Source organism: Panthera onca, chromosome B3, assembly GCF_046562875.1.
Source record: "Panthera onca isolate mPanOnc1 chromosome B3, mPanOnc1 haplotype 2, whole genome shotgun sequence".
NCBI classification, from domain to species: Eukaryota; Metazoa; Chordata; class Mammalia; order Carnivora; family Felidae; genus Panthera; species Panthera onca.
In genome coordinates, this window is record NC_138344.1 from 80,260,509 (window position 1) to 80,273,092 (window position 12,584).

Genomic DNA, 12,584 nt, shown 5'->3' on the forward strand with positions numbered 1-12,584 from the left:
ATAGTGGAAGTTGTCCTACACATAAACCTCCTCTCTCTTGTCTCCCTCACTTCAGCCATGAAGGTCTTCAAAGGTTAATTTGTTTATTTTTCTTCATATTTTGTGTTTTCTTTATTATTTTGTATTATATTACAATCCTGTAATCATTTTTATATGAATTTTTTTGGGTCATGGAATGAATAATCTGAGTTTCCATTATTATGGGGAAATTCGCTTTGATATACAAGTGCTTTGGATTACAAGCATGTTTCTGGAATGAATTATGCTCGCAAATCAAGGTTTTACTGTATTCTAAACTTTAACCCCTTGTTCATCTAATTAGTTTGTGAGTCTTCTGTGTGATATCTACTGTATTAAACACAAGGAAAGAATTACAGGTTTCCATGTGGTGTGAGTAGAAATAAGGAGAATTAGAAAATGAGAAGGTTAAAAAAAATGAGAAAAAAAAAATGAGAAGGTTGGAAGTATAGGGAATTCTGTCCAGAGGAAATGATAACTGGAACTGATGATTTTTATGGAGTAGAGATGAAGAGCATTGACACATCATAGTTGAAGAAGTCGAAGAAAGGTTGTCTCATCAATGTAGGAGTTGTTTACAATGATAGCAAGAATTAGATACAGAGAAAGGCACCAAAGTCTCAAGGTGGGAGAAGTTAGTAGGTAACAGAGGATAGATGTCATTAGGCTCAAAGGACCAGAGTTTTTAAAGTATGAAGGTAGAGTTGTGGACTATAGTCTGTAATAGAGAACTAAAATAATATTTTGATATCCCCCTTGCTTTTTTCCATACCCTCCTCCCAACCCTTGCCAAGTCTGAATGAAAATGAAAGACGATGGGAAAATAAGAAATTTCATCCAAGAAATTCTGAAAGGGAAGCAAGACCTTTATTTTAGTTGAGGCAAAAAAAAAAGAGGGGGGGGGGAAACAGTTATTTTTAAATATGTTGAGGAGGCATGGGACTAGATGGTGGGATATAACTGTAGGGCATAAAAGGAAACCTTGGGCGAAAGGTTAGCAGTGGCATTTATCTAAGGACTATGTGAGAATATTAGTATCAGAATTCCTCAACCTTCTGATGATTAGTGAACTTGTGGTGAAATATGACCTGAAAGGGTCTCCTTGCAGTTTGGAAATACCTGTTTTCTAAAAACATCTTAATCCTCTGTGAACATATTGTGAACCTTTAAAAATATCCTCATCCTTGAGTTGTCTCCATTTGTGACCTGAAGCTAGAGTTCCATATGTCAGTTTATGGGAGGAGCCTCAGGTTGGCAAGGTATTCTCCAGTGACCTAATGGTACTTCAGGGTCAGCAATAAGACTACATACTCCCTTCATCAGTGACCATTTTATAACGGCTGTCTCAAGGGTTCCAAAATGTTTTAGATACTGCTCTGTATTTTAGTAATGATTGAATTATCTAATATTAGTCTTTGTGTTCATATACCAGTGTTATATTTTAGTTAGTGTCATTGGTATTGTGTTTGTTCCTTAGGGCTACCATAATAAATTACCACAGACTAGGTCGCTTAAAACAGAAATTTGTCCTCACAGTTCTGGAGACCAGAAATTCCTAATGAAACTGTCAGAAGGATTGATTGTTTCTGGGAGCTCTGAGGGAGAATCCCTTCCATGCTTCTCTCCCACCTATTGGTGCCTACTGGCAACCTTTGGCATTCCTTGGTTTGTGGCACCATAACTTCTGTCTCTGCTTCCAGCTTCACATGTTCACATGGCTTTCCCCTCTGTGTGTCTGTGTCTTAAATGTCCCTCTCCTTTCACTTATAAGAACGCTAGTCATTTGATTTAGGGACCACCCTAAATCTAGGATGGTTTCATTTTAAGATCTTTAACTAACTTACATCTACAAAGACCCTATATCCAAATAAGATCACATTCATAGTACCAGGAATTAGGACTTGAACATACCTTGTTGGGGGGAGGTCACTATGTAACCTATTTTGAGTATCTAACACTTTTTTCATTTAGTTAGGATAGAGTGATTGATCCTAGCAGATTTTTTTTTTTTTTTTTTTTTTTTACAGATTGGTTTCTAGTATTGTTTGACTGTTCTCCTTGATGAGTATTTCCTAGTTATGTGTTTTTTATTAGATTTGAGACCTTTTTTTTAATGTTTATATATATTTATTTTGACAGAGTGGGGGAGGGGCAGAGGTGAGGGCAGAGAGAGAGAATCCCAAGCAGACTCTATGCTGTCAGCACAGAGCCCGACATGGGGCATGACTCCATGTACTGTGAGGTCATGACCTGAGCCAAAACAAGAGTTGGATCCTTAACCAACTAAGCTACCCAGGCACCCTGAGATTTGAGATTTTAATGTATAGCCGTTATGTTTACAAATCCTTTAGTTGAAAGTATTTTAGCCAGGTAGAAAGGAAAAGAAACATCTCTGTCTCATCCACATGTTAGATGGGAGATGAATCCTTTATGAAAAATTGTTACAGTAGTGAATCTTTAGTGTCTTTAGATTGTTTCTGGGTTGGACAGTTTTTTTCAGGAAATTGCTTTAATATACCATCATCATAGCTGTTGTAAGATGAAAATAATTTCAGACTCCCCACAAAGAATATTCATTTATACCTGGGTCATATTATAGTACTCAGCTTTTGTATGTTATGATCTCTGTTTTCATATTTTCTTCTAGAAATGCTGTATTTGCAAGAAAACTGGTGCTTCAATTGGATGTGTTGCACCCCGATGTAAACGAAGTTATCATTTTCCATGTGGACTTCAGAGAGAATGCATTTTCCAATTTACTGGCAATTTTGCGTAAGTTAATTAACTATTGAATATGAACGATGAATGTTAGGGAAAAGTAGAAAATGGATATGGATATCCCAATGATAATTCCTTTGTAAAATTTCTTTTCAGAGCTACACTGAGTTTACACATATATGTACATTTATGTTTTAAATACTCCCCTCTTTTATGGAGTCATCACTGTCTTCAAAGTCTTTGAAATTGCCAGTGTAGAATGGGCTTAACAATTAATATTCACTTTCAGCTTTCAACTCTAGACTATGATACGGAACCCTTAAATTACTCATATTTAATAAAAATTTCCACCTTTCATAAGTCTAGATTTTTATGTCATGTTTTTAGATTTATGATCCACTTTTCTTCCACAGGGCCAGATATATTTCTCATTGAGTAAATTGAAGGCATTTAAATTTGGTGGAGTCCAAAAATAAATATTATGCCCTGGAGTGCCCCAGACAATGTTTACTTCCTGAATCAAGCTTTAAACATCAAAATTTATGAATTTTTGTATTTGATATTATTAGTGTCCTATTTCTTGTGGTCTTTGTGTTCTTGAACTATTTAATGGATTGTTACCATGTATAAAACTGCAGTTTAGAAAATACAAGAGGAAATAAATTTAGTGACTTAAAATAAGTTTTTACTTACATTTTATGTGTTACTTGATTAAAATATTTTTTAAGTTTAAATTCCTTCTTTTGTGCATTGTTGAGTATAATGGTGTTGCTAACAATATTATTACATAGGATTCTCAACATAATACTAGTTACTGAAATTCTGTGAGTTAAGTCTTAACCAACAAAAGGTACACATTCTGAATGTCCAGCTCTCCTTGCTCATAGATTGTGAAATGGATTTTTTTAAATATCAAATTTATTTTCAAATTGGTTTCCATACAACACCCAGTGCTCATCCCAAAAGGTGCCCTCCTCAATACCCATCATCCACCCTCCCCTCCCTCCCACCCCCCATCTACCCTCACTTTGTTCTCAGTTTTTAAGAGTCTCTTATGCTTTGGCTCTCTCCCTCTCTTACCTCTTTTTTTTTTTTTTTTTCTTCCCCTCCCCCATGGACTTCTGTTAAGTTTCTCAGGATCCACATAAGAGTGAAAACATATGGTATCTGTCTTTTTCTGTATGACTTATTTCACTTAGCATAACACTCTCCAGTTTTTTTTTAAAAGTTAGTAATAGTCAAGCTTTATTAGGTAAAGAGGTAGAGACAGAACAACTTCAAATTCTCATTATCTTACAATAGTATTTCTCAACTTTTTATTCATTATCACTCCTTTAGAGAGAAATATGAAGTTAAATTTAAATGATACCCATTCATATGAATGTCTTACAACCACGAATTTATTTTTCCTTTACTTTTTCTTTTTTTTTTTTTAATTTACATCCAAATTAGTTAGCACATAGTGCAACAGTCATTTCAGGAGTAGATTCCTTAGTGCCCCTTACCCATTTAGCCCATCCCCCCTCCCTGTGAGATGGATTTATAGTGCCAAGGTTCCTGTCTATTGTAGGTTAATTATGATACAAATGAGTTTTCTTTTATTAAATGCAAATTACAATGCTAGCCTGATTGTGCTTTGCAATTAATTAGAGGTTATTTTTAAATAATTTATATTTTTAGGTCATTTTGTTGGAACCATCGACCTGTTCAAATAATTACATCTAATAATTATAGAGACTCCTTACCATGTACCATTTGCTTGGAATTTATTGAGCCTATTCCAACTTACAGCATATTACGAAGTCCTTGTTGTAAGAATGCTTGGTTTCATAGAGACTGTTTACAGGTAAGATATCTTGTAAACTTTTTCTGATATAAAATTTGTTGCTTGCTGATTTGAATTTCATTTATTTTATTTTTTTTAATTTTATGTACTTACTTATTTAAGTAATCTCTACACCCAACATGAGGCTTGAACTCACAACCCTGGGATCAAGAGTCATATGCTCCTCCAACTGAAGATGGCAAGGTGCCCTGATTTGAATTTTAAATTGGAAGGAGTTGACATGTGTATTTTACCTGTACTTGTAACTTAAAAACAGCTTAATTAAAGCATATTTTACATATGAAATAACTGTACTGAAGAATTACTCTATTGAAATTTACTCTTTTGAAGTGAATATCAAACTAATATTTTAATAAATAGTTTAGAATACTACCTTTTAGTTTTTATTATGCTTGAACATTTTTGTTGTTTTTACCTAAGGCTTTTGTTTGTATTTCACAGTGAATAAAACACAGATTTAATTCCCAAGTTCATTTACATATTTAAGCTTAGAAGACCAAGATATGTGAAATGATAATTTAACTGTAAGCTAAGATACTTAAATGTTAAGAGGCCTTTAAAACAAAAAAACAGAAACAACTGTGGTCAACACTATATGACAGCTTCTTGATAGGGACTGATTACTATTTAATGAATTAAAAGCATTAGTTCTTTTTGAAAGCCACCTTGTATGTTAAACTTGATGACAAGTTATTAAGTAAATACCATACAACACATAACATTAAGTAATTGAACAGTTATTTGATTCAGATGATTCTTGAAGATTTTAAAAAGATCTCACTTATTGATAACATCATATACAATAATGTACATGTGTGAACCGGCCAACTGATAGTTATAGTTAATAGAATGCCAAATAATAAAGGATTTAAGTTTAATGCTTTTATTAAAGTTTGGCTTTTATTATTGTTTAGTAAAATATAATGTTATTGTTGATTATAGGTTATCCACAAAAGTACTTTTTAAAGTTAAAAGATGTTATAAATTCTCATATTTCAAGACAGTCTTAAAAGTATTAATAATAGTAAAGTACTTGAATGAATCAAACAATAGGCAATAACTTCAGTTTCTTCTCAAGTAGTGGTCACTCAGCCCAGTAAAAAATATACTTTCAAAATTACAGTTTCTCGTAATAAACCCTCTGCAGTTTCACCAGGGGTTGTGTCCCCTACCTTTGAACTTACAAATCTTTTAAGCCATCCTGATCATTATGTAGAAATAGAGAATATTCAAATGCACCTATTGGACCCTATTTTGTAGCACATGTGAATAGAATGAGTGAAGCACAGAAGTTGAGTGTGGGATCTGATGATGGTGTCTACACTCAAGCTCTTTTGGTACACCAGAAGGCCAGAATAGAACAACTTAAAAAGAACTCGAAATTCAAAAGAAAAAGCTGGTTAAACTAAAATCTGAGGTCATTGAAATGGAAAATATTCTAACTCAGGGGCACCCGAAAAGATTAAATTCCACATCCCCAAATATCTTCTCTCAAAGAAATGTAGCAGTTTAGAATTGTAGTAGACCATTCCAGATTGACCTTGACATTAACCAAAGAAATTGATCTTTTTTAAACCTGAAGACCACATTTTAATCTCAGCACTATTCATAACTTCTATGACAATATGGGATTTGTAGATCCTGTGCCACCAATACCCAAAGATCAAAGGTCCACTATCAAAACACCAAGGACTCAAGACACAGAAGATGGTGAGGGGTCTCAGTGGAATTGTACTGCCTGTATTTTTTTGAACTATCCAGCCTTAATCTGCTGCAAACAATGTGAGATGCCAAGGCATCTGAGCCAAAAAGCCCTATGTCTCTAAAGTCACATGTGAAGTTCAAGAAACTGGTCTGTCATCCAAGTTTCATTGCTACATAGGATTTTGTCAGAGTGACGGTGTGACAAGATGCTGTTACTCTAATGTTAAATGTCAGCCCACAGAGCTAATAATACCTCAATCTAATGTCATGGGCAGTTGAAATTCATCTTGGTTGCCCACTGTCTAACCATATACAGTGTTACCAGTAGCCCATTATGGATATTTCTTGTTATATTAATGCCTAGGTGTTCCCAGTTACCTTTTTACCCTCATGTCACTACTGAGTTTTGATGGGAGGAAAGAGTAGAATGATGGCTTCTTTCTTTCTTTCTTTCTTTCTTTCTTTCTTTCTTTCTTTCTTTCTTTCTTTAAAGCTTTCAGTGAGGGGGTGCCTGGGTGGCTCAGTTGGTTAAGTGTCGGACTCTTAATTTTGGCTCAGGTCATGATCTCCTGGTTTGTGAGACTGAGTCCCACGCTGGGCTCTGTGCTGACACAGAACCTGCTTGGGATTTTCTCTCTTCTCTCTTCTCTCTTCCTCCCTCCCTCCCTCCTTCCCTCCCTCTTCTGCTCCTCTTCAATTCACATGTGCTCTCTCTCTCTCAAAATAAAATAAAATAAAATTTAAAAAGTTTTCAGTGAAACACTACAAACATGAAGAAAAAGAACAAGGTTTAATTATTTAAAAACTGTTGCTGCCTCATAGTGCCAGTGGATAGGGGAAGAACTTCATGAATTCGTGGAACTCTTGGCCTTGTCTTTGTTGTCCCGAAAACATCTCCACTAGGTAAAGCCAGCTTCTGGGATCTAAGGATGAAAAGGAAAGCAGCGTGTGTTGTTTGTACAAACATGCAGTGAAATATCCCAAAGCTTTTCCAACTGTACCAATCTTGAGTCTGCTTTAAAGGATTTCTTTATTATTTTCTTTATTTCTATGTGTATAGTGTGGTAATCTTTTGTTAACTTATTTTCTTGTTTCGTCTTAGTGATTAAGCATATTGATGTCCCTTTTTAGCTTTACCTGAGAAAAGCAGTGCCTTAAAATTAAAAAGCATTAATAAAATGAAACCGTGCACAACTTTTCTGTACTTTGTCCTCATGAGTGCCAGTGTTCTGTGAAGACATACAGACAGATGCTGGCCAGTGTATTGCAGGAAATACTACAGAACTTATGTCTTTAAGTCACACTGTATACTGAGTTTAGCAGTGGGTGGCACAACACAGCGGTTAGTCTTCCACAGGGAAGCTTAAAACAAAAGGTTTTTAACCCACTGAAAGAACAACAACCTTAAGCAGAACTTTCATAAGAGATTACTGTTGGGAAAGTACAGTTTTCAAAACCTGCAAGAGCAGCAGTACCTACAGCTCTTTTTGGGGAGAAGCTTAAATGCTTTACTGTCGGGACAATCAGTATCAAACCTGACTTGGTAGCAATATCATGTATATTTGTAAAATGAAGCTAGTCATGTTTAGGACAATTAAAAGCTGAGAAAAAGAAAAGCACACGCAAACTTGAACACTGAAGCAACCTCAAACATATCTTTATTTTGATGATATATTTTGATAAAGTAAATCAGATGATCAGGAATGTATATAACTAAATGAAATAAAGAAACAACAGTATGCATTTTAAAAAACAGAATTATGAAATTATATATTCATATTCACTTAACAGTGGGGTAAAGGGATGTGACAAAAATGTAACAAAAGGTAGGAGATAATGTTAACTGTCACCCACTGTAAATGTCTGCAAAAGAGATTTTTTATGTGAGTTAGGATTATTACAGGTAATCTTAGATGAATGTCAAAACCTTGACTTCTAGGTTGTATCTGGGAAGAAATATGACAGTCCTAGTTATACCATAGACCCAAAAGCCCTTAATATGGTACATTATGTTTTAAAATGAGGCCTTGTTTTTTAGCTTCATCTGATAAATCAGTTTTTATTTGTATTATTAATAAAATGCAATTTAGATAAAGAAAAATACTTGAGTGTTTTTTTGGGTTTTTTTTGTTTTTTGTTTTTTGCATGAGCCTTGAACTTTTTTATATTTAGGATTATTCAGTTAAAAATGGCAGGGCGGAGCCTAATTTTGTTGGGTAAATTTCATAAATTCTGTCAATTCTTACAAAGAAGTGTTTGTAAAAAAGGATCCAGAGAGTGCAATTCATAAATATCAGGAAGAGTTATCTTTGCCTAATGAGGAACAATTCACATTTTATGACAATTTTACAAAAACAGTTTTTTCTTCATTAAGAATTTGTATTTGAAAGAATGTAATTATTACCAAATGTATCCTCTTGTTGATTTGTAAGAGTATATTATTTTTCAAAACAATTAAGATTTGTTTCAATTATTTGTTGATAATGAAACAGGTTCTCAGACTTGACCCTAGTATTCATATGGCTTTGTGTGAACACTGAAAATACCAAATTTCTAATCCCGTCATTAAAAAGTTAAAATAATATTCTTACAACAGTGTAGGCCTACTTTATGCAAATATAATATAAAATCACAGCCACACGGACACCTATGACAAATACTAACATGCCGTTATTACTTGATTAGAGCCCAGTAAAAGCTAATTCTTGAGTCATGTTCAATAAAGGAGCTGACAGTGCCTTTGCCATTCTGTCACAAGTCTTAACTGAAATAGTAAATGGAGTTTTTCCCATTATATATCAATACCCAAAGAAAAAAATTTCTTTTAATTAAAAAAAAATTTTTTTTAATGTTTTTATTTATTTTTGAGACAGAGAGCATGAGCAGGGGAAGGGCAGAGAGAGAGGGAGACACAGAATCCGAAGCAGGCTCCAGGCTCTGAGCTGTCAGCACAGAGGCTGATGCTGGGCTCAAACAAATGGACTGTGAGATTATGACCTGAGCTGAAGTCGGACACTTAACCGACTGAGCCACCCAGGCGCCCCTCAAAGAAAAAAATTTTTTAATTCCTGAACTTCATTAACATAAAAAAGTCGAAGGAAAAACAGACTGAAGAAATAGAATGAGAATTGTATTTGGTTAAGCATATTTCATCATTTGTGACCACTACATTGGGATTTTGTGAGGAGAGCATGCAGATTAATATTTTAAAAATTGGGGGTGCCTGGGTGACTCAGTTATGTGTCCAATTTGATTTCGGCTCAGGTCATGATCTCACCATTCGTGAGTTTGGACCCCACATTGGGCTGTGTGCTGACAGCACAGGCCCTGTTTGGGATTCTGTCTCTGCCCCTCCCCTGCTTGTGTGCACACATGCTGTCTCTCTCTCTCAAAATAAGCATTTAAAAATTGATGGAAACTTTTCACTCTGTGTATGTAGAGAATTGCCACTATTCTTGTTCAGTTTGGATTCCTCCATCATTGCATTGGTCTTGTTGGTATCTTCCATATGCCCCATGTTGTTTTTTCCTCCATACTAGACACTTTCATGTATTATATACTCTATTTACTAAGATCTTGGTATCTGTGTATAGTTGCTTAAAAACCCTTTAGTTCACAGATTTTAGTAACTTGTTGCTTCCCTCGCACATTTTTAAAGTTTATTTATTTATTTTGAGAGAAAGGGAGGGGTAGAGAGAGAGGGGGAAAATCCCAAGCAGGCTCCAGCTGTCATCACGGAACCTGACCATTGGGGCTCCATGTGTCTATCTCTAGAACCTTGAGATCATGACCTGAGCTTTTGTTTATATTTTATTTATTTAAGTAATTTCTACACCAAATGTGGGACTTGAACCCATGAGCCTGAGACCAACAGTTGCTCACTCTTCTGACATAGCAGTTAGGTGCCTCACTACTAATGTTTTTTGAACCTCAAGTATAATTTGTTTTCATTATCATTCATAAATTCCCCATCTGTCAGCTCAACCTGGTAGATATTTTTGTGTATCTTTATTTGTTGCTAGCCTCTGCCTTAACCCTCTGTGATATAACTTTAGACACTTTTTTTTTAAGCTAGACTTTCAAAGGAGCCTACTAACTGTCCTTTTCTCCTGCATGCTTTATTCCTTACCAGTTTTTCACATACATTACTGGCTTTGATTTACCTGTCTAACCTCATTACTGAGTTCAGTATTGCCAGCATGTAATCCCGAAGTATATTATTAATTAGTTCCCTGATCACATTGTGCTCTCTCTTGCCATGGAAACTTGATATGTGCAATTCCATTTCCTTATAATGTCTTTTGTCCTATTTTCCTGGTAAACCTTTGTTTCCTCTTCCAAATTTTGCTTTGACCTCGCAATTCCTGTGACATTTTTGTCAGGCTCTTACATAGACTTAGGTACTTCTTCCTCTCTCTTCCATGTATATACTTAAAGACACACTCTTTTACAGATTATAATTGTACCTCACAAAAATTCCTTGATATAGGATCTAAGTTATTTTATGTTTCTATTTTTGGTACATAGCATAGTGTTCAGCACCTACACAATGGGGGGTAGATAGTTATTAAATGAATATGTGCTGCTAGTTTTTTTTAATAGAGATTGGCTACTCTTTCTAATAGGTTTATAGTTTTCTGTTTCCTTGTACTCTCTGCCTGAGGGCTCTATTTCTATGTGCTGAAAGTGAGAATAGGTTTTATAATTCTCCCCTCTTAGGAAAAAAGTAACTTCGAGATTGAGCTAAAAACAGAACCAAGAATGATTTATAGTAATACTTATTTAAACACCCTTCCAGATGAAGTAAGTCAATATTTTTACTGTTTTATTCACAGAGAGTGATGGATAACACAATATTTGAGGACAATAATGACATTAGGGGCACCTGGGTGGCTCAGTCAGTTGAGTGTCTGACTCTTGATTTCGGTTCAGGTCTTGGCCTCATGATAGTGGGTTTGGGTCCCATGTTGAGTTTTGTGCTGACAGCATGGAGCCTGCTTGGGATTCATTCTCTCCCTCTCCCTCTCCCTCTCCCTCTCCCTCTCCCTCTCCCTCTCCCTCTCCCTCTCCCTCTCCCCCTCCCTCTCCCCCTCCCTCTCCCCCCTCCCTCTCCCCCCTCCCTCTCCCCCCTCCCTCTCCTCTCTCTCTTTCTCTCTCCCTCCCTCCCTCTCTCCCCCTCTCCTTGCTCTCTCTCTCATATAAGTAAACAGTAAAAAAAGAAAATGACCTAAGAAAGAAAAAATAACAAAGGTTGAGAAAAATATGTGAGTGATAGATGTAAAGCTAAGAATAGCCGATTCATTAACAATTATTTTTGATCATTGGGGGAAAAATTTCAAAATTTTAGCAATAGAATAACTTCATTTATCAAAGCTTGAGAACTAGCATAGAAAATTTGTTTTCATAATATATTAAGTAAAAAATAGCACATGTTCTGTTAGCTGTTATAATTTATAACCTGATACCTTATTAAATTGTTAACAATGGATTTCTGTTTTCTATTACAGGTTCAAGCAATAAATGCAGGAGTGTTTTTCTTTAGATGCACAATATGCAATAATAGTGATATATTTCAGAAAGAGATGTTGAGAATGGGAATTCATATTCCTGAAAAGTGAGTACCATTTAGCCTTTGACAAAAAAGATAATTTAAATGTAGTATTTAATAACAGTGGAAATAATCAAAATAATCATTTATGAATGATTAAAATTATAAATAAGCAGCCATCTTAAATGGGGAAATGTAAAGCTGCCCCCCCCCCCCCCCCAAAAAAAACTGCCTCCTTCTTCCCAGATTGCTAGTTCTTGAGGGCAGGGGCTGTGACTTAAATGTCTCATTAATTGACTTACAGTCTCTTAATAAATACCTCAGTGTGTACAATATTAATTGGTTGACTTATACCCAAGTAACAGACTTCACAATGGTATGTATAAATTATCTAAGAGAATCAGGATGTGGTTTAAAGTGTATAAGAAGGATTTTCTTAATACTTAAAGAGGAGGAATCCAGAAATAATGGCACTAAACTTGACGTTTAAAAATTAGAAGTGAAATATTAGGAAAAATGTAAATTTTAGAAAATTTCTAATTTTTCATTTAACATTTGAAAATTCACTGTAAGAATAATTAACTGTAGGATAAAATGACACTGATAGATATATATCTTGAAGAGAATGATTAATCCTAAAAAACAAAAGTTTTATCCTTATTCCCAAGTATGTGAAAAGTTTTTTTTATATTCATTACCAATCCTTTTATGTAAAATTTTAGTTCAAAGTGTATTTTATATCTTTCTTCA

At 34.8% G+C, this 12,584-nt stretch overlaps 1 protein-coding gene across 14 annotated transcripts in view; it reads left to right on the top strand.

Moving 5' to 3' along the window:
- Positions 1-12,584, top strand: part of G2E3 (G2/M-phase specific E3 ubiquitin protein ligase) — a 64,848-nt gene that overhangs the window by 30,362 nt on the left and 21,902 nt on the right. For all 14 annotated transcript variants that reach the window (XR_014137809.1, XM_081795908.1, XM_081795913.1 and 11 more), the window contains 3 exons: positions 2,666-2,790; positions 4,417-4,582; positions 11,794-11,900. Coding sequence is in view for 13 of the 14 variants with exons in the window: in XM_081795908.1 (XP_081652034.1) it covers positions 2,666-2,790; positions 4,417-4,582; positions 11,794-11,900 (398 nt within the window). In the remaining variant the exon portion in view is untranslated. The remainder of the gene's footprint in view (positions 1-2,665; positions 2,791-4,416; positions 4,583-11,793; positions 11,901-12,584) is intronic.